The following is a 22,701-nucleotide window of genomic DNA, read 5'->3' as shown; positions in this document are numbered from 1 at the left end:
CACATTGAGCAAAAACACCGTATAACAACATAGCAACCACCCATATTAATCAAGAATCTAATTGAATCTACTATATCATTGCCATCATGCGGGGAAATGCAAATCAAATGTATATTTTCCACAACAGGTATAAAGTTGCTGTTTCTGCTGCTGACAGTCCTGGAGGTCTGAGTTGATCTGAGACTGTAGCTGTTAAACAGACCAGAGGAGAGAAGGTCTCTGGTTATAAAGTTATGAAATAAGCTAATTTGCTGCCATTTTACGAATTAAGCCCTAATAATATCTATTATTAACCTCTGCACGATGCTAACCAGAGTTTAATGATGGATAAAAGAGACAGCTAACGATGCAAATCAGGATGTTAGAAAACCCAAGCATTGAAACCAAAATAAACCACTAGTTTTGACAGACAGTTGTCTGTCTGCGAACCTCCAGCCCAGATCCCGTCAGCAGCGGCTTTAAACCGCTGAAATGTTAATGTTAAGAAATGTTAAGGAGAGATCCTGAGAGATCGGGAAGGTTGATAAAACAACAGCAGATCTTGAATGTATTGTGGTGCTAAGCTGTTCAGAGATTTATAAACGAACAACAGTATTTTAAAGTCTATTCTCTGAGCTACAGGGAGCCAGGGTAGAGACGTTAGAACTGGTGTGATATGCTCTAACTTTCTGGGTTTAGTCAGAAAGGTTAACCCTAACCCTAGCTGGAGGATTGATTTTTCTTTTTTACCTATAAAGACACTGTTGCAGGAATCGACTTGACTAAAGATAAACACATGGATGAGTTTCTCTTGACCAGTGATGCCCAAACTCAGTCTTCTGGGGCCGGCATCCTGCATGTTTTAGTTTTCTCCCTGCTGGTAGTAACAACCCTTTCAGCATGTTAATGTTCTTCTTAGGCCTTCTAATGAGCCATCATTGGATCCAGGTGTGTTAAACTAGGGAGAGAAATAAAACATGCAGGATGCCGGCTCTCGAGGACCAACTTTGGGCACCACTGCTCTAGAGCTTGTCCTTTAGTCCTGGAAATGTTCTTCAGGTGATAGAAGGCCAACTTTGTAACTGTCTTTATGTGGCTCTGAAGGTTCAGGTCAGAGTGCATCACTGTTCCCAGATTTTGGGCCTGATCTTTGGTTTCTAGCTGTAATGACACTGACGCTAGGTCATTACTCTGACCTCACCTCCGCCTGGTTCAGCTGGGAGCGGAAGAACTCCTAAAGGACACAATACATAGCATTTACATGATGTAACCAGATGCATATAAGAGTGCGTCTAAAATCAATGCTATAAGTTGGGCCTGCAGCTCTAACATGAACACACTAAAAGTGGTGTAATAAAAACAAAAATAATAAAAATAGACCAGACAATGTTATTCTCATATTTCTACCAATAAACTATGCAGAAGTTTAGTTAATAAAGTGAAAATATTAGTATGATAAAGATGTTCTCTCAGATCTGTAGATCTTTTAACAATCTGTGATACATAATGTAAAAAAAGAAACATTATAAGACAACTTCAGGTGTTGGGTAACATTTTTAAAACTTGTTTTTAATTATTCATGCAGGTAAAAAAAAAAAAAAAACAACCGCAAAGGGTCCTATTCGGTTTTCTACTGTTGCACCATTTCACCTGAAGATGGCGCCACATTCACGGGTAAAGAACCAAGCAAAAAGCTGAGCAAACAACTTTATTTTATGACTTTTTTCAAGTATTTACATCTGTTGTTTTATAAAAGGTAGAATGTGATTGGAGTCAGAGTGAACATTTGTATTACTTTTTTTTTTTGACAAAAATGCAACAGAATCACCTTTTACACCCATCTTTTTATTATCATTTATTTTTACTTCACTCAGCATTTTAATCACAGTGCAGGTGTCTGTTGTGACCCAACAATGTGCTTTGTGAGTTTTGAGCTCAATTCAGGCAGTATTACGCTTTTAAGATATAAAAGACAACTACGGAGGAATGCAAAGGAGAATCATGACAAATGAAAACACAGTAAGGCTGGATTTCTGTTTTCCTTCCTCAACTTCTTCAATTTATACAATTAGAACATTTTCTGCAATTAGTGCAATCTGTAAAAATTATCAACATTGTTTTAATGAACTTAAAATGGTGAATTTGGGTTATGTGCAGAAAAACAAACTGCTTATTTCACAGTTTAAAGAAACAAGAAAAGAACATTTCAAGATCAACTGTATTTTTAAAATAAAATCATACAATTCGAGAGAAAAAAATTAATTTCAGTCTCACTTTTACCTTGAAATAGTATTTCAGCGTAATATAAAAACATTAAACTCAACTTTATTCTTGAAATTAGAACTTCAATTTTCTTGACATGTGAAATTTATTCTTTACAACCAAAGGGTTATTTAAACTAATACAGAATAAACACATAAATTCAGTTTCACAAGAAGGGAGCTGAGGCAGATTTGCTTCCGAATAAATGGAGGTGAAGGCAATTTATCTCACAAACAAATAAAATAAAAGAGTGACTTTTAATCTATCTTTTTAAAGTTTGTTCATGTAATCCTTACTTAGTCCTCTAAAAAGCTTTAATTATTATTTATAACAGTGAGAAACTTTGTGATTTCTTCCATCCATCTCAACACAAACACATATCTGGGCAGTAATAAATGTGTCGTGAACATATGAATAATTTACAGTATCCATAACTGGGTGTCGGGATAAAGACTGGACCTCTTGAAATTAGTTGTATTTTCTTGCACTGTAAAAAAAAAGTCTAATTTAAAATACTGATAGCTGTATTCATACAATAAACAGTAAAATTTTGGCAATTGGAGACATTTTTGACAGTGTGCTTAAGACTTTTTCCCAATGGAAAAGGGGAAATTAATTATATAGACCCACAAATTACATTGACATAATCTTTAAATACCGTTTAACAACAGGGGATTACATTTAGCCTTTAGAAAAGCTCATCGCTCTTATTCTACCTGTCCTTTTTATGTTTTTTTGTTTTACAATTTACAGACACAGACTTTTGTCTGCATGTGGCTTTTATTCCCCCTCAGATCTCCTCATCTGAAAGGCGTTGCCTGCTGGTGTTGTTGTTTCTCCACACGGGATTCGGCGGGTACGGATATAATTTCATGCCTGTGCCCACTGTGACATGCAGGGCTGGAGCGCCGACTCCTCGACGAAGCGCGTTTCTTCCCGTCAATGCTCATTTTCGTCCACGTGGCGATGGAACAGCTGCCTCCTCCGCCTCAGTGACGCCGTTGGCCTCGTTGCAGGCAGCAGCCGAGGATGTGGAGGAACGGGTGCAGGGAGGGAGGGATGCTGAAGGAAGAGTGGTGTGTGGGCGGCTGAGGAAAATCTCATAGCAACCTTCAGGGGTTTTTTCTCCAGGTGGTATCTAGGTTACCCTGTGTTGGTGCTTCGCCGTGTGTCCGCGGCATGTCCCTGCTTTCGCTGGTCATGATGTAGCTGAGCACCGGCCTCCCACCCAGGCTGGCAGGGCTTCGAAGGCTATACCAGTTCATCAAGCAGAGTCCCAATGCTGTGATGTTGCTCGGGGGGGCCTGCTATGGGTTTGTTGCACATGGGGCACACGCAGCGCACCTCCAGCCATTTTACAAGACACCTGCAAAGAAGAAGAAACACATGCTAATAGATAAATGATATTAGCATTACAAGAAAATGGTTTTTAACCATAGATGATTGGATGGATAATCATAAAACCGAACAATTTAGTCTATGGTGGCAAAGTTTGGAAGACCAAGCTTGATAAAACCACTTTTTTATTGTAAATACACTTTATTATTATATTTTTATTTCATTTATTTGTATTTCTTACTATTTATTTCCTTTTTTTTTAGTAATGTTTCTCTGGAAAATGGAGTTGTAACCAGGGATATCTGAGGTTTAGTATCAGTCGGTACCGATCCGATACAGAAAAAACAGTGCTGAACTGACTTAAAACATGTCTCTTTAAAAAAAACAAAAAACACAGACATAAATATACTGAATTACAAATTTATTTAATAACTCTGCACCAGTACAGCACGTTTAAATACACCAATAGCTTGTTCAAACATGTAAAGACAACACAACTTTAGTTTGTTCAGCCAGTGCAGTTAGGAATTTTATATCATGTAAAATAAATTATAAAGTATGACGTCGCTCAGAGCTCAAAGTATAGAATTAGACTGAATAGATCCCCCCATATGGATTGGGGATATTGTCACTGATACCCAATCTTTAATCTTTCAAGATCTAGTTTTCTTCTTAAGTATTGAAATTGGCATTATGAGATGTTTTGTAATCTACTTTTTAAAAATTTATTTAATTTAAGTAATCATCTAAACATCACCTATCAGTGGAACTGGTAGATGAAACATTGTTCATTCAGTTTCATTTTTAGGTTGACTGGTAATAAAGCCTACTAAATGTTAAGTTTGAATGAGTATTTCACTAGTAATCTGTTTTAATTTGGTGCTTGTTGTACCATATGTAGTGAAACCTGGCCCTGGTTTGCATCCTGCATTTTTATGCCTGCAAACAAAAATGACATCTGTGGGCAATGCACAACATACATTTAAAGAGAAGAGAAACAAACAAAACATAAGAGTCATGGATTACTTAGCTGTTCTTAAGCAATCTTATTTAATTCCCAATCACACGATGTTAAAACCTTAAAAACCCTTCTCTCTCTCGCTTCTGACCTCTGACCTTCCCAACAACCCAGACAGATTTAGCTTTAGCGAGTCGCGTGTGAGGTGGCGAACAAGCACGAAGAAAGACTCCACTGTGCTCCTACTCACTTCCTGTGGAAAGCATGTTGGCATGGTAACACCCCCAGCTCGTCTTTCACTTTAAAGTCCTCCAGACACACGGCACACGTCTGCTGCAAGAGTCACAAACAAGACAAAGTGAGAACTGACAATCATTCCAAAATTACCCACTAACACCAGGCAGAAATCAAACCTACCCCATGAAGATTTAATTTTTTTGGATCTCCTTTTAGCACCACCTGTAGAGGTAACAAACGCACACCTTGATATGTGATGTTGTGTGGGAGTCGCCATGCTGCTGGGTTTTACCTCCTGCCTTACCTCTCTGTATCCAAAGCGTTCACTCTGTGCTTGGTGGCGCAGCTTGCTGTCAACGAGAAAAAGAAAATATTTCAATCAATCAATTGATCTGGCAGATCGGAATGCTTTAGATCATAAAAACGCACAAAAATACAAAGTCATGAAACACATAGTCAACAATTGAAGCATAACATTTTGTCTAGTGGCGTTACTACACATCAGAATGTTTATCAATGTGCCTGGATTTAAAGGAAGTCAGTGTTTCAGCTGCTCTGCAGTTTTCAGGAAGTTTGGTCCAGATTTGTGGAGCATAGAAGCTGAATGCTGCTTCTCCATGTTTGGATCAGAGAGTTGTGGAAAATTTCAAAATGGTAGAAAATATTACAAGTACAAGAATGTTTATGATTAATAAACAATTGGCAGGAAAAACAAAAAACTGTACTTTGGAGAAGTCTTATTCCTTTGTACCTTTGCATAGCATGACCCTTTTAAATCTTTTAAAGTTGGTCTTGATCAATAGCTCTCCAGGATTTTTGAAGGTCATTCAAAGTTTTTCTTCCGTTGTCTAAAACCTGATCATGACATCATGTTGTGTCCATTATGCAATCCCTCATTTTATGTTATAATTTTTTATTTAAATGTCATTATTTTTGTAGAGATCAGTTTTTAGTCTGACATTTTTGTATATGGTTAATAAAGCTAAATTTTATTGATAAATTATAAAACAGTTAAGACATCTAGAACAAGTGTAAAAAAATATCAGTTTGCCGTATTTAAGAAATAAAATAAAATAGAACAGAATCGGTATTATCATTGTAACAATGAAACATTGTACAACAAAATTTGGGTGCAATTCTCCAGATAAAACAATGTCTAACTTAAAAAAATACTATGAATAATTGCTTATATTGCACTTATCCCTTGATTTAAAAAAAAAAGTAAGTTAAGTAAAAATTAAATAGACATTTTTAAAAAAAGACGATGGCTGACGGATCTGAATCAAGCAGCTTATGTTTTAGTTCCAGAGTTAAATTGTTAGTTAAATTGCGCCAAATTTACAGTACCGTAATTCCACCACACTTTGCGCTATCTGAAAAATTCCAACGGTTTCTGAAAGGGGATAAGTTGCGCTCTCCAGCCAATATCGGGTTGTTACGGTAATTTCACCCCGACCCGTAGCAGGAAGTGTAATTAATTCAAGGTGCACGGTACATTGCGAAAATGGCTTGCTGGATATTGAAAGTTCCAGTTGTTATGGATAAATGGGCAAATATATTTACTCACAGGACATTTAAAGAACTGTGTACAATTAAAATAAGTACAGATATCCAGCCGGAGATTTGAAATTTGGGTCTTTTAAACAACTACAGTGGCTACAAGCAAAATATAAGCTCCACAGCAAACACCGCCTCGTATTATCAAACACACATGAACAGTCGTGGAGCGACGCCAAGAATGCAACAGTACACACACGCGCACACACACACACACACACAAAACACAGCTAATGAGTACGTAAAGTCTTTGAATCACTGCTCCACCCCCCCAAAAAACCAACAATGGAGAGCAGATCCTTATCGCTTGGCGGTTCGACCAGCTATTTTCGGCCTCCTGTTTTTACACAACTAAACTTAGACCCAAATATCCGCCACTGTCTGCAGTTGGGGCCTGACATTACGACTGCAGCTCCAACCTCTGAGACTGGAAGCAAAGCTAACACCTACTAAATTCAAATCGTGAAATATAAATGCAGAGAATACATATCAAGTGAGAAAGCAGGAGTGAGGAAATGACAGTTATTAGTTGTTTGTCTAGCTTGGTTTATTGTTTACGCCGACTGCCGCTAACAGCGCTTCACATGAACAATGTGAGGATACACAGTTTAAATCCGCTGAGATTTCCCATGGGTGGAAAATGACGTGGAGAAGGAGAAAAGGGGGACGGGAGCGAAGATGTCACTGCTTCGTCTGAAAAAGAAAATTAATTTGAAAGAACTGTTCGCAGGGGCGTTTTACTTCGCATGATTTTGAAAAGGCGGAGGTCGTTATGTACTTTCCTGTCACCTGGCGCCATTTTACTGCACAATCAAGTAACTACTACTTCTCAAAATATTTAACACTGCTTAAGTATTTCTTGTCTGTCATCTCAGAAATGAGATTCATTACTTATGGAGTAAATATTTAGAGATTTTACTTTTCGCAATTTTAATGATTGTGGCTTTAAAGAAAACCTCAAAAAGTGTCTCAGAAACTTGGAATATCACATTAGACCAATCAAAAATGGATGTTTTAAGCAAAAAATTTGGTATGTATATTTCTATGCCCTTGATATTTGAATTACTGCATCCATGTGGCGTGACATGGAGGCGATCAGCCTGTGGCGCTGCGTAGGTGTAATGGAAACCTAGGTTGCTTTGATAGCTGCCTTGTTGGATCTGGTGTCTCATCTTCCTCTTGACAACAGCCCATTGATTTTCTGTGAGGTTAAAGGTCAGGGGAGTTTGCTGGCCAATCGATAACAGGACCACCGTGGTCACTTAACCAGCTTTTGATTCCTTTGGCAGTGTGATCAGGTGCCAAGTCTTGCTAGGAAATAAAATCAGCATTTCTGCATACAGCTTGTCAGCAGAAGGAAGTGCTCTAGTGTTTCCTGGTAGATGCTGGATTGACTGAGGACGTCAGAAAACAGAACAGGCCAGAACCAGCAGATGACATGGCGACCCAAACCACAACCCAGTGGAAACGTCATGACTCGGATTTTATGTTTCTGAGCTCTTTCTAAAAAGCTAGATACCTTAATTTCCTAATTCAACACTTGTACAGTTTTTCCTAACAAGTTTTCCTTCCACTTAACTTTCCATTATTATGCTTAAAAATAGCAAGGTGAATAGCCAGCTTTGTAAGCAGTTCCGCCTTGCGGTTAGCCTCCTTCCACTTGATTCTGATCATCATACTTTAATATGTTGGTGTTAAAAATAATGTAAAAAATTTTTTGTTTGTGATTAGAAAACTGAATTTTCGGTTTTCATTAGCTTTAGGCCTTCATCGTCAAAATTGAGCTAAACTGTAATAAATCTTTAAATAAGTTTCACTTTTTGAATTTAATTAGTTAAATAATTGAACTTTTTGTTAATATTCTAATTAACTGAGATGCAGGTTTGCCTTGCAGATCGTTTTAAATACTTTACCTTTACTGTGTACAAATTGTGTCATTTTAGAGCCTGAATCAACTTCTCACAGGAAGTAAATATGAGAAGTAAAAGTAACTCTTACTAAAAACCTGAAGCATAACTTCACATCTCCCCACTGAGTTTGCTGGTCCTTAATGCCAGAAGCGAGGCTCACCAGCCTCAAGTAGTTTCATAATTTACACATATCTGTAGTTTTCACTGGTTAGTTTTGTCCGTCAGCTTTCAGAGGCTGATTTTGCACTTTCCGCCGTTCAGTGTTGAGTCCTTGCAGTTTGTTTTCAGATGACTCACCCTCCTTTCAGTCCAGCCTGTTTCACCTCCTCAGCTCTCAGCCGTGAACCCTTCACATCAGAACCGCTCCCTGACCCCACTTTAACTCGGCCTCGAGTCGCAGTGGAAACAAAGTCAGCTTCTCAACATCGAGGCAGAGCGCAGAAGGACGTTCATCTCAGTCTCTTAACAATTTCAACAGCGAGCGTTTGTTGTGCTGCGTGGATGAACGGTTCACGGCCAGAGTTTTCCTTTCCTTTCCTGAGAGTCCGCTGCCTCTGTTTCTACCTTCACATTGACCTCCAGCATGACCTTTCTGCTGTTTGATTGAATTTCCTAAAACGCTTCACGTCTTATGTGAAGCAGTTCACTTTCTAAACCATTTCAACTGCGACATACAAAGAAGACATTCTTCGTGTTTTTAAGGCTTCTCTGACAGAAAACTTCCCATCTTTTTGAATGTGTTGCAGATTATTATTCATTTATTATTATTTAATTCACCATCTTTTTGAAGTATGTAATCATAAACAAAGAACAACTGGAGCAGCTGAAGGTGTTGGCTGTTGGCTGCAGTCAGAAATCTTGCATTTTCATCCTTTTTGCAACACTGAAAAAGCACAAAATTTTACCAAGGATTTCTGCTCTGCTTTCCACTAAAAATATCTTACTGCACTTGAAATAGGATAATTTCTTACAAGTAACTTTTCAGCAAGAATTAGGAGTCAGTATTTCCTTAATTTTGATGAAAAAGTACTAGTTTCATTGGCAGATAATTTTACTTATTAAAAGTGAAATAATCTGTTTTTATTAACAACTTATAATAAAACAACAACTTGTTTTATTTATTTATTTTGGATATTTAAAATGTCTTAAAGTTCCAGTGTTAAGTGTTCATTAGAAATTGAAGTTTATTCATCTTTGAAAGGATCTATTTGCATTACTATGCTGTTGTTTTTATATTACTTAAAAATGGTCCCAAAGCAACAATGTTATTGTTTATTGCAATAACTTCCAAGACAATTTGATGATGCAAAAGCACTCTCCGCTGGTTTATTTTAGTAAAATGAAACAGAGACCATTAACTAAAATTTAGAAAATTTTAAGTGGTGGTCAGGCCAGGCCTGTGAAAATATTTGATTTTAAAAAGCCAAGATTGCATTTTGTTCTCTTTTGATTTTATATCTTGAAAGGTGCTTTATAACAAAAAATAGTTTAACTTTGAAGACAAAACACAAAAAATTGATTTCCAGAGTTTAAACTTCACCAGTTTAAGAAATAAAATCTGATTCAAGTGCAAATAATAATTTCCGAGTCGTATATTGTTCTTCTGTCTGAAAAGGTGAAATCGTTTTTATTCCTTAAACTGGGAACAATTAAAATCTCTAAAAGGCAGACAAAGAGAGCCTTTAAAGACTCTTCACTCTTTAAAGTAAAAAAAAAAATCACAAACTCACACCCAGGATTGCCAGAGACACTGGTTGAGATGATTCACCTGCTCTATAAATAAATTCACAATCCCACGTCTAACAAAGATCGTCTAAGTTAATGCAGCTGAAGGAAGTGACTCAGAGACTGTGACTCATGGACGAGAACTTCGAGGAAAACAGAAGTGATGCGAGAGTTTAACAACACAGCCAGGGGTCAAAGGTCTGTCTGACAACAAATTAGTTCAAATATGATACTTTATGATTTCCACCAGATACTGACCGGGGTAAACTAAAACTAAAAATACAACAACAAGGCAAACAATCCAGATGCTCTTCAGTAATAGTTTAATTTTTAATTTATTCATTCAAATCAGATTTAAGATAAAATTAAATTACATTTAAAGGGACCTACTATGCAAAATTCATATTTTGTATATTTTTCTTCTTCCTTTTGAGTCTCTACTGCTTCTACAAACAGCCAAAAGACACTCAGCTATTTTTTAGCAATAGGTTGATGTTTTTTTTTATTGTCTGGGAAATGAAGCATTTCAAAAACCTCGACGGGCTACCAAAGTGGAGCTCCAGCACGTTTAATCAGCTGGTTTTACTGCTGTACAATGGCTGCTGGAAAAGACAAGTGTTTTGTTGTTGACTTAATATTCAGAAACCACTTGCTGTATTCTTGTTGGTTGTGTAGGAGGCTCTACTTCTGCTAATCAAAGATGTGTGATTGTATAATTGTGCATGCGTTTGCCGCCATTTTCACATTTGAGTGTACATGTTGAGTTGGGGGCATGGCCAACCACAACTTATTTGGATTTAAAGTGATAAAACGCCCCAAAATATCTCTTTCTGAAAGGATCTCAGAATAGACTGAGAAGATTAAAATCTCATTATCCAAGAATGATTTTCTGGAGAAAAAAATGTCAAGGAATGTTCTGTTAATATAATAGGCCCCCTTTAAATGTCTTGATTAAATGCATTTCTTACTTCATGAATTTCAAGGGCCTCATCTCTTGGTTAATAAGGACGTGATTTAACTCCGTTACTGGAAGAACGATGGATGGAGAGTATCCGCCTCATGTCACTCAGCCGGACAGGACTTTTGTCCTTTCTGCTTCCAGCTGACACATGTCTAAACCTGAGACATTTTGATCCCTTTGAACAGGATTTCATTATCCCCTGGTCTAAAAATTTCCCTCTGCAACACCAAACGCCAGGCAATTTGCTAAATACGGAGCCGTCCAGGCAAATCCCTCCCACAGGTGTCGGTGTTTCCTGGTGAGCTTGTGTGCGCTCCCACTGTGAGCTATTCAGGCGACGGTTATTCTGAGCTCATCGCTGTCCTCACACATTGTGGCCAGCGGCTTCCTGTTGCCTCACATCCCGTCCTTTGGACACATACGTCTCCGGGTCTCATCAGGGGAGTTCACAGTCAACAGCAGGAGAGGTCACCATGTTCTCCTTTGTTTCCCTCCCCTCCCTCACCGTGTTTCTCGCCTTTACACACACACACACACACACACAATGTCTCTCTGTTAGCAGATTTAAAAAAAGGGACGGATCTGTCAGGCTGTTGATCGCCTGACTCTTCCATCACCGACTCTTGTTTTCCAGAAAATGACTCAATAACCTTTGGCTGAATTGTGATGAAATTGTCACATTTATTTCCCGCATGTCATTAAATGTAATGACTCTGGCATTTTATTTAGTGTTTTGAAGTTAAATTGTTATCAATTCATCCACTGTCTACTCCTGCTTATGCCTGTAAGGTCACATGTGGGGTCTGGTGCCAGTCTCTTGCAGGCTGTGAGGGCTCACAGACAGAAACAACCATGTCTGCACGGACACATACCTAGAGGAAGTTTTAGATGTAGTTTTTAGATTTACTGATAACCCATGAGTGTGTTTTTGAACTATGGAGGAAGCTGGACTACCTGAAGGGAAGCAGAAAAGGGGAAACCAGGAGCTTCCAGCTGCAAGGTAACAGTGCTACCGACCATAACACAACACACAAATCGGCGTGTTAGGATCAGAAACAATGACATTATATTTGAAAAAACAAAAACTGCAGGTCGTACACCTTGACGTTTCTCATATTGGTCACATTTCAATCACAAATGTCTCTATAATTTATTGGGATTTGGCTGCTGGAGTTATTGATCCGAGTCTTTTTACTGATTAATATTGACGGTTCTTCATCGGAAAAAAGCTCAAGTTCAGTCAAATTGCTTCTATGAGCTTTAATTTTAAGTCCTGCCATGCATCTTAAATCTTCTGCAGCCTTTAGTTTGCCTTGCATTTAGCTCTGTCTGTCTTCCCATTAACCCTCCACTGCCTTCAGTCCCCATGTTGAACGTGGCAGAGGCACACAAAGTGTAAGCAAAAAATGTCTACTAAATTAGCCACTTTAATAGCTTTTGAAAAATCAAAAAAATATACAAATGGTTTTTAAATCCGTGTCATTTTCCTGTTAAAATAAACATGTAAGTAGCTAATTTAGCTTGACTTTCAGATACACAACATTAATATTATTGCTCGTTTGAGTCAGAATTTAGCTAATTCTTTTTGAGTGGTTGTATTTGATCGGTTAAATCACGTATTTCTCTTACCTGATGAAATAGCAGCAGAAGATGAGGCTCAAGATGAAGACGAAGATGCCTGTCCCGAAGATGACCATGTAGATGTTGAGGGGCAGGTCCTGGAAGGTGATGGGCGGCATGGTGCACGACTTGTTTGAGTAAACCACTCCCAGACCACAGAAGCACCCTAAGCAAGGACAGAGAGAGGACTAACTGAATTATTTACATATAGGTAAAAGATGGCCTATTATGCTTCCTTGAACAGCCTAGGATCGGTCTATGCAAAACATGTTCATTACATTTTTTGCATAAAATCATTCTTAGGTAATGAGATGTTCTGCCTATTTTGAGCTCCTGTCAGAATGAGCTGTTTTAGGGCCTCAAAAAGCTAAAAAACATTTACACTGAAAATGGATGCAAACAGATGCGCAATTATACAACAGTAGATATTTGAAAAGCAGAAGTAGAGCCTCCTGCACAACCTACAAGAATGCAGCATGTGGTTTCCGAGCGACACGTCAACAACTAAAAACTTGTCTTTTCAAGCAGCCATTGTGCAGCGCAGATAGCGGTAAAACCAGCTGACCAAAGGTGCTGGAGCTCTACTCTGGTGACCCGTCGAATGTGACTCAGCAATCGGGAGGTTTTTTTTAAAACTGCTTAATTTCCAGACACCAAAAAACAATAACCTATTGCCAAAAAACAGCTGAGTGTCTTTTTAAGCACTTTAGCTGTTTTTAGAAGCAGTGTTGGCTCTAGTGGAAGAAGAAAAACGTGCAAAATATGAATTTATGCATAATAGGCCCCTTTAAATGTAATTTAATTTGATCTTGAATCTGATTTTAATGAATAAAGAGCATCTGGACTTCTTGCTTTGTTGTTGTAGTTTCAGCACAAACACTCTGAATTCAATGTTATTGTTTATGTTGACCCTGTTTATCCCGGTCAGTATCTGGCTGGGGTTGCTAGGCAACGGCACAGTGCCAGTTAATTGTGACTCAACAATCGGGAGGTTTTTGAAGCAACTCATTTTCCAGAATACAAAAAAACATTAACTTATTACCAAAAACAAAAAGGCTGGGTGGTTTTTCTAAGCGCTTGTTTTTGGAAGCAGTTGAGCACCAAAAGGAAGTTAAAAAAAACACGCTAAAAGTTAATTCTGTATAATAGGTCCACTTTAAAGAAGAATGCGCCTGAATAAAACAACTGAATGCAAAGAATGTAAATAACAGACTTTGTTGTTTGAAATATAACTAACCACATATGTTTAATTACAATCTTTCTCTGTCCAGACACCAAACCATAAGGTCAGAGCAGCATTTAAACTATTCTAAAAAAAAGAAGTCATAATTCATTTATAATTCTTTATGTTTTCATTCCAAGGAGCCATACTTTCCTTTCTTTGATTTTTTTTTTTTTTTTTTTAGTATTTGTGGTTTTATTGTTGTTTGAAAAAGTTTTTCCATGTCGTGTTTTTGATTTGTGACATTAGGATTTTGCCACATCAGTTTGTTCATTTGTGTCTAATTTCTTATTTTAATATTATTATTTCTTGTGGTCCTTCATGCATTTTTGCTTTATTAACTTATGTCGGTTTCAGGTTGTTTCCCACTTGGTTTGTGGTTCCTTCTGAGTCTCCTCTTGTATTAATAAGGTTATGTTTTTTACGTCGTTATAATTCTACACCAGAAGAAGCCAGACAAAGTAAATCATACGGAGCCCTCTAGGGGACATGGGGAAATTTTTTTCTTTTGCGTTACATCGCAAAACTTTTGCGTTCCCTCGCAAAACTTTTGCGTTCCCTCGCAAAACTTTTGCGTTACCTCGCAATACTGTACTGGTCAGTTATGCAGCATAATTGAACACTGCCAGCCTTTCTTACGGTGGGCGCCGTACTTTTTGCTTTAATATAAGGTTATGTGAGGTTTTTCCATGAATGTTAGTATCTTTTTGTGAAATATCTGAAGTTTTATATCTTTCTTTAGGATAGAAAGGCACCACAAACCTACGATATAAACAGAAACCTTCCGTAAGTAGGAAAGAAATAAAAATACATTATAATTTGGACTATTTCTGAGTTATTATCGCGGGTAATAAATCATCTGACAGTTTTGATTGTGTCTCTGTTGTGTTCTAGTCTGAATGGTTTAAAGAGCTGCTTTCAGTGCCGCTCCATCTCAGCCTTAACAGACATAAACATGCAGTAATAAATCGATTTTCAATCAGTGTTTTGCACCAAACAGTTTTTACTGTTAACAAGTTTTTATTATTAAAAACACGACAAACTAATGATGGTAAAGGGCCGCACTGGGTTAACTCTGGGAATCTCATCTGTCCGTTTATCAATCAACTCCAAACCTCTTTGTTCTGTCACAATTATCGATTTATTCCATTTTGATGATCAGGTTCCAAACTTTGCAAGGACTGACCGCCCCGCTCATCTGCTTCCTAATACACACAAAGCCAGTATCCTTCCCATTCATACCTGGTGACGTCACGCCCACATCGACACACCCACCACACAAGTGTCAAAGCCGCTGCTCCTGTCATATCAATAATTACTTATTTCATTCATATGGCTCTTACAGAGCCTCAGTGAAAACTTGTTTATTATTATTAACTGTTTGGTGCAAAACACTGATTGAAAATCGATTTATTTTTTACTGCATGTTTATGTCTGTAAACTAAGATGGCACTGAAAGCAGCTCTTTAAACCATTCAGACTAGAACACAACAGAGACACAATCAAAACTGTCAGATGATTTATTACCCGCGATAATAACTCAGAAATAGTCCAAATTATAATGTATTTTTATTTCTTTCCTACTTACGGAAGGTTTCTGTTTATATCGTAGGTTTGTGGTGCCTTTCTATCCTAAAGAAAGATATAAAACTTCAGATATTTCACAAAAAGATACTAACATTCATGGAAAAACCTCACATAACCTTATATTAAAGCATAAAGTACGGCGCCCACCGTAAGAAAGGCTGGCAGTGTTCAATTATGCTGCATAACTGACCAGTACAGTATTGCGAGGTAACGCAAAAGTTTTGCGAGGGAACGCAAAAGGTTTTGCGAGGTAACGCAAAAGTTTTGCGAGGGAACGCAAAAGTTTTGCGAGGTAACGCAAAAGGTTTTGCGAGGGAACGCAAAAGTTTTGCGAGGGAACGCAAAAGTTTTGCGAGGGAACGCAAAAGAAAAAAAATTCCCCATGTCCCTTAGAGGGCTCCGTCAGGACATAAACAATGGCTAAAAATTATAATTATGAAATTATGAAAGAAGTCTGTGTGGGTGAAGTGCATCACAATCTAACCACTCCTGGTCCAACACATCCAGACTTCTCTACAGAAGTTGCAGTCCCATTAGCTCTGCTTTCTTTGTGTTTTTATAATTTTATGATAATCCTGTCTCCTCCTGAATAAACTTTAAAATCGATCCATTGACAACCGTTCACATAGAAATCTGATTGCAGTCGCATTTCTTTAGTCGTATCAACATCCACACACACAAAAAAGCAAATTTCTGCATAAAAATATGAATTGAGCATCAAGTCCTGCTGTGTGAACGTAACCTTAGAGACCCTTCCTCTGTTTCCCCGCTTTCATTCTGCCACAGCTGTTTCTCATCACCCCCAGTTAGCTCCTCTGGTCCCTTCATTGTTCTGCTCCCCTGCCTCAGTATTTAAGCTTCTGGTTTTTGATTGTTCCTTACTGGATTCCTCAGTTACTCTGCCACCGCTCTTCCTGCGATTCTCGCTGTAAGTTCTTCTGTTATTTATTGTTTAAATCAGGGTTTCCCCTAGAAAAGTTTCTAATCCTGGTAGTTTGGACACCAGCTTGGTGCACACTGGAGGAAACCCTGTTAAAACATTTCCTCTTGTTACATTCAGTCTCTGCGCTTGGGTTCTTTATTAACCTTCAAACATGACCAATCGTAGTTGATCACTGAAGAGTTTTATTTGGACTTTTGGTGCTTCTTCACTCATTTTTGTCAAGAATCTGGACATTTTCAGAGGAATGTTTTTGTTTTTTACGCCTTTTGAACCTAACCTATGATTCATTCGACGCTCTACTAAACTCTAGGAATAAAACGCTGTTATGCTAACCTACATGATATTGACAAAAGGTTTGGGTCGCCCCTCCAAATTATTAAATTCAGGTATTCCAACCACCTCAGTCACAACAGAAGTATATTGTAATCGGAAATTCTGACTTCCCAGTTTCTAAAAATTAACTGGAATGCCCTCCAAAGTCGGACTTCCCATTAGGAAGCTGGGAGAGGTTTGTAAAGTACACAAACATTTTACTCAAGTAGGAGTAGCACTGCTTCAACTTATTTTTACTCAAGTAAAAGTAAAAAGTAGCCATCCAAGAAATTACTCAAAAGTGAAAAAGTATTTGGTAAAAAGTTTACTCTCAAGTTCTGAGTAACTGGTCAAATTGTCAATCATTTAATATTTTAAAATTACATAATCAGACGGACAAAAATATAAAATTAAGTGGAAATTTTGATATTTTCAGGATGAAAATGAAAATAATTCATATAAGTTACAAAAAATAAAATCGGGCAAAAGAAAATTTGTCCAAATCAGTTTCTTTCAATAAAAAATGTATGAAACTTAAAAAAAAAAAAAACTACAGGTGTGTGACTGTGTCTGGTGAATTTTTAGCTGAAAGGTGTTTGTTTTTCAATCCAGAAATTTCACTCAAGTAAGAGTAGCAATACTTCATAATAAAATTACTGAATTAAAAAAATACAGCATAGTAAAATTACTACTAAAAGTACATTTTTTCAAAAAGGTTACTTAGGTAAATGTAATTGAGTAAATGATAGTAACTAGTATATTTGATGGTAACTAATTGTAGTTACTATCAATCTCTGGCAACTATAAACTGAACAAATCAAAAGTTATAAGTGAAAGATTTAAAAGACGTTTATAAGAACTAATGAAAACGATGTTTAAGGGCGTTGCCATGTTGAAATCCCAACTTCTTAACTAGAACACTGTTACTTTGACTTCCCAGGTAACCTGAACGCATCATAACATCCATTTTCTAGGGATGCCGTCTGCTTCTCCAAACATTTGTGAAAGAATGGGTCACTCTCAGAAGTTCAATTAATCCAGAAAATACAGAAAGGAAGTTTCTGGTTTTAAAGGGACAAAGCTGTATGTGTACTTGCACTTGAAAATTAACAGGCAGTGCACTTACACTGAGAACAACCTCAAGTTTCCATAAGAGAGGAAAGGGGGAGAAAAAACACATGCAGATAGAAAAGCAGCGAATTAGACGGCGAAGAACTACAGCAGTCGGTATCTGCATGAGGCTGATGTTAGGGTCACGTTAACCCAGTGAGAGATGATGAGTCAGAGGCTGCTGAAATAAGTTTCTTTTACTTAGACTGAAGGCTGAGAAATTCTGCAGCTTTTCCATCAACATATACAGCAGCTAATGTGTCTTATTAGCTCACCTTGCCTGAGAGGTAATCAGTGAAATCAGTCTGTGGCGTCTGATAAGAAATCTCCAGACTCCTGCTCCTAAAAACCGTCTCATAAGAGGCGTCCTTTGAGGTCGCTCCTGTTCACAGAAACGCCTTTATATAACGATTCTTAATTATGACAAACTGTTCTTTTTACATCAAAATTGTCAGTCTAATTTCCCTTTGGGGTTATTATGGTTTTATGTAACTCAGTTTAATAAGGACTTTAGCCTGAAAGAAAGAAATGGCCAACTGCGTCTACTCTGTAGGTGTGAATGCGGTCTGAGTTTTGATTTATTTTGATGGATGATGGAGAAGGAAGACGGATAGGTGGATGCAGGATGGAGGAGGAAACTGTGAATACACAGTCATTTACATACAAATCAGCTTTACAGCAAAAACTGAAAGTCAGATACACAAACAAAAACTCTACAGTATAACAAGATGTGTTTGTAAGCACATCAATGTCAGTTACTTTCTCCTGAAATTGGAATATAAATTACAACATTTTGTCGAGGCATAGACGGCAAACAATAAAAAAAAAAAACACAAATCCAAACATGAAACCTGGAACCAATTAGAGCAGGGAGAAATAAACAACATGTTTCATTTTGGCTGGGATGAAGGCAGCAACATATTAGACGTACTTGCAACATGACATAATGTTAGTGAATGTTTTGCTTGGGTTGCAAACACAAACCTGAGTGAGAAATCAGTCCGGCTACTGGAAAAATATAACATCTGGGGTCTGAAATAATTAATTCGATGAACTGATTAATGAAATAATCATCAACTAATTAAGTAGTCGATTGATCAGAGTATACAGAATGCGGTTTGCTGGAAGAGCAACACAGTCAGAGCAGTAATTAAGACAAAACTGTACAAAAAATACTTAAATAATAAAAAAAACACCTGTCTTTAAATATGTTCTACCCAGAACTCCTCAAGTGGTAGTTTTGGCTTCACCTTGTTCAAATTCAAATTCAAACACCTTTGCCTGTCTTGGGCCTTTGTTTGACATTCAATTTTTATTATAAGTCAAAAATAAATCAACACTGTATCAGTCAAGCAGAAAGGGCTGAGCTTTTTCACGTGTTGATGTTGGAAGTATTTGCTTTTGCTGCAGATGCATCCTTTAAACCCCATTCTTTTCCAAACTGCACAGCATCCATCCACATCTCTACTCTGGCTTTTAAAAAACAAAGCTAAATAATGAGAAACACATGTTTCATTGTAAAATATCAGCTGCTTTAGATAGTCCCGCTCGGGGAATATCCCTAAGGATATGACCTCAGCATCCCCACCCCAGGCTGGACGCACACGAGGATGTGAGCATGCAAACAAACAGACCCGTCGACCTCATTTTCTCCCATCACTCAGTCGATCTTTGGGCCCCACACAGAACATCTGAAGACAGAGAGGCACGCAAACACCAAAGGACAGACTGAAGGATTTTGTGGCTCTTGCATTCATGTCACTGCACAGATGAGGCCAGAAATCAGCACTGAAGCTGCTGCAGACTCACACACCAAATGTAGGTCATATTAGCAAAAGCTTTCATGCATCTTCATCAGGCAGTGACTAACAGTGCAGGCAGATTTCTTTTGTTTGTTTTCTACCTCTGCATGTGTGGATATCAGACAGCTATGTGTAATATTTTGCTTTGGGTGGAGCCTTGCATGACCACTGACCTATATAACGGCTCTCTCATGAGGCGGCTCGTTGCCATGGCGCCGGGAGTAGCAGATGCAGAGCGAGGACGAAGGCTCTCGCGAGGGAAAGTTCTCATTTTGAGGACAAAGAAAATCTGTGTGAGACAGATTCCTGTGCTGTCATTTATTATTTTTTTAAGGGAGACCCCTCTGTGATTTGGCGGAGCTGCGAAACACCTCGGTGGAGGATGTTTCCCTGAGACGGGACACCGGTGGGAGTTTGTCCTACATACGCCGATTTCACACAACGCTGCCTCTGCTGCTGCCTGCGCTGAAGACAGAACTCCACATCAAATATTCAGCATTTCAGACGAGAGGATAAAACGCAAGCCAGTTCCTGCTGGTCTAACGGAGAAAGTTGAAAAAAATGAAAACGACGACACGTGTGATAAATAAGCAGTAGCAGATAGTCAATAACATGGACAGGTTAAAGTTTATCAATATAGATGAAGTTTTAAAGAGATACAGGTTCATTCATCCATCCATTTTCTGTATACCCTTGTCCCTGTTGGGGTCGGGAGAGGTGCTGGTGCCCATCTCCAGCGAACGTTTCGGGCGAGAGGCGGGGTTCACCCTGGACAGGTCGCCAGTCTGTCGCAGGGCAACACAGAGACAGACAGGACAAACAACCATGCACACCTAGGGAGAATTTAGAGAGGCCAATTAACCTGACAGTCATGTTTTTGGACTGTGGGAGGAAGCCGGAGTACCCGGAGAGAACCTACGCATGCACAGGGAGAGCATGCAAACTCCATGCAGAAAGACTCCGGGCTGGGAATCGAACCCACGACCTTCTTGCTGCAAGGCAACAGTGCAGCCCGGCTGGAGCCTGCAGCTCCGAAAAGGAGCTTTGTGTGAACAGCAGGCGCCTTGATTCCACCAAGCGTTTAGGCACCCCACATTGGTTGCCAATTAGATTAGAGGATTCCTCAAACATGCCTGATAGAATCAAAGCAACACTCCGGGTATGTTTTTAATGTGGGAATAACATAATAACATGATGTAAAGGTCATTTTTACGTCACAGAGTGCCGCCTTTTCCACGCAGCTCCTCCTTGTTGCTGTAGTCTCCAGCTGAGCTTCCACCTCACAGAGCCTTCCTTCCCCCACTCAGCTCCTTCAGACTAGCGGCGGCAGCAATTAGCAAACACCTGGTGGAACTGGAAGTCTACTGAGCTTATCGTAGAAACTATTTTTCAGTCTAAAACTCCTGTTGTAAACAGCATCATGGCGGAGCATTGTTGTAATGATGTGCTGAAGGGGGACTATCGGAAGGAGCAGGAGCTTCTTAAAGGGACGGAGGCCCAATTTCAAGGCATCAAATTACTTTTGAGTCATTTTTCATATGCGCAGCATTTTTAAAACAACTGACGGTAACATAGCTACTTGATTGTGCTGTGAAATGGCTCTATGAGCCTGGAAAACACATAACAATGCCCCTTTAACTCTGTGAAAAACTGAAACCTCCTCATACCTGGTTGCACTAGTACAGAGTTTAGCTCTAACTCTGTGATACTGCTTCATTTTTCCAGCAGAGTGTCCCTGCGTGTGCTGCTCTCTGTGTTTGCGGTTGTGCTATGAATAGCAGGGGAGTTGAGCCACACAAAGGGGGAATTGTCTTTTGTCTCAGCACCAACCAACAATCCCCAGACAAGGCTGCTGCATTGAAACATGCAAAGCTAAAGGGAAAAGACCTCCAATCCATCATCTCGACGAGCTCTAGCTGTCACAGTGGGGCACCAAAACATTCGCTGCAACAAACAGAGCCAAAATTAGAAGTTCTGCAAACTTTGCCACCACGAGTGCAGCAAGCCAAGTGGTGAAAGTGATAGGTTGTAGTTAGAGCGAGTCAGTGTTAACAAGATTACCCTGAGATGTTGCAAAGAGAGCACAAAGATGGGCTTTGTGTGGATCCCCGCTGGAACAGCAGGGGATGAAAATAAAGGATCACATTGATTAAAGAGTTCTGTATCCTGCAAATCAATGCAAAGATTAATTAAATTTATAGCAAAAATGAAATGAAAGTGACCCAATTTTGGAACAAAGAACCATTTATTACATGATGGGATAGCACACAACTTACCATTTTATGATGTTTTTCTAATTAAAAATCATTATAAATGCTATATAATCATACATACAAATACATTTTATTTGCATGTATGGAGCACAGAAATATATATTTACAGTTTTAGAGTAATCAATTACTGTCTGCCTATTTAAATTGGAAACATCCCCAATGATCTAGGTCATAATAAATCTTGATTAAGTCAAATTAGGTCATATTTCTACAATGATATACCGCCTGGTGTCTCTGGATGTAAATAACAGTTTACTCGTCACAATAAAGCCCCAGACAGACAAAGGTGTTAATATAAATGAATGCTCACCGTTACACCACTGAAACGGGTGCATCAATGCACCAGAGGGAGTCCTTGCCGCCGGGTTCGTGTTTACCAACAAGCCGCAGACGCCTGTGCGGATGAAAGCGCCCAGAAGGCCGGGATGACAGCGGATCAGCTGGGTGAGAGGTGAACCAGACAATAGCACCTGATCAGAGGTCCTCAGTGGGAAAAAACGCGTTGCTTTTTACCAAATCCCGAAGCTTTGTTGTGTCACATTGCTTGCGCGATGGATCATCTCTGCAGAGTCAAGAAAAGCAGAAACGCTGAAGTGTTTTTATTATTACTATTATTATTATTTCTTCATTTCATTCTGGCTGCTGTGAGTCGGTTTTTATTAACAGGCGGCATGGCAGTGACCCAGTGGCGGCGGCAGCATCGATATGAGACGGTGGAAACTGAAGCGCTGGCTCTGTGTTGTTTGCTCCCGCCCAGACAGACGCCGCTGACGGGCGGGGAGTCCAATCCGCAGCCCGCCTGTCGGTGCGTTGTTGTGACGGGTGGACTGGGCTGGCTTTCAGGGGCGAATCAGCTAAAACAGGGGGCCCCTCTGGTATTGTCAATAATAATAATAATAATAATA

General features: G+C 38.8%; 1 protein-coding gene across 2 annotated transcripts; it reads right to left on the bottom strand.

The window, feature by feature from the left end:
- Window positions 1-1,673: 1,673 nt before the first annotated feature.
- Window positions 1,674-22,536, bottom strand: rnf122 (ring finger protein 122). Of its 2 annotated transcripts, XM_028034583.1 has the most exons (7): window positions 22,310-22,535; window positions 22,107-22,190; window positions 12,557-12,713; window positions 5,079-5,124; window positions 4,955-4,996; window positions 4,788-4,870; window positions 1,674-3,607 (listed from the first exon to the last, which is right to left on the bottom strand). In XM_028034583.1, exons 2-7 carry the CDS (start codon window positions 22,129-22,131, stop codon window positions 3,493-3,495), a joined length of 468 nt encoding a protein of 155 aa, XP_027890384.1. In that variant the 5' UTR covers window positions 22,132-22,190; window positions 22,310-22,535; the 3' UTR covers window positions 1,674-3,492. The 2 variants fall into 2 exon arrangements, with proteins under 2 accessions (XP_027890384.1, XP_027890385.1); XM_028034584.1 differs by having other exon boundaries at window positions 4,788-4,867; window positions 22,107-22,536.
- Between the last annotated feature and the right edge of the window lie 165 nt (window positions 22,537-22,701).

This window comes from Xiphophorus couchianus, chromosome 12 (assembly GCF_001444195.1).
Source record: "Xiphophorus couchianus chromosome 12, X_couchianus-1.0, whole genome shotgun sequence".
NCBI lineage: Eukaryota > Metazoa > Chordata > Actinopteri > Cyprinodontiformes > Poeciliidae > Xiphophorus > Xiphophorus couchianus.
Note: the sequence above shows the minus strand (reverse complement) of the source record. Positions and strands in the feature narration are given on the sequence as shown.

What these genes read in the sequence shown, in the direction of transcription:
- rnf122 (XM_028034583.1), bottom strand. Translation starts at nt 22,131, where the DNA reads ATGCACCCGTTTCAGTGGTGTAACG. An exon ending in TTCTGCTGCTATTTCATCAG is followed by an intron (nt 5,125 to 12,556) that starts GTAAGAGAAATA and finishes TCTCGTTGACAG; the next exon opens with CAAGCTGCGCCACCAAGCAC. An exon ending in AAAAATTAAATCTTCATGGG is followed by an intron (nt 4,871 to 4,954) that starts GTAGGTTTGATT and finishes TGACTCTTGCAG; the next exon opens with CAGACGTGTGCCGTGTGTCT.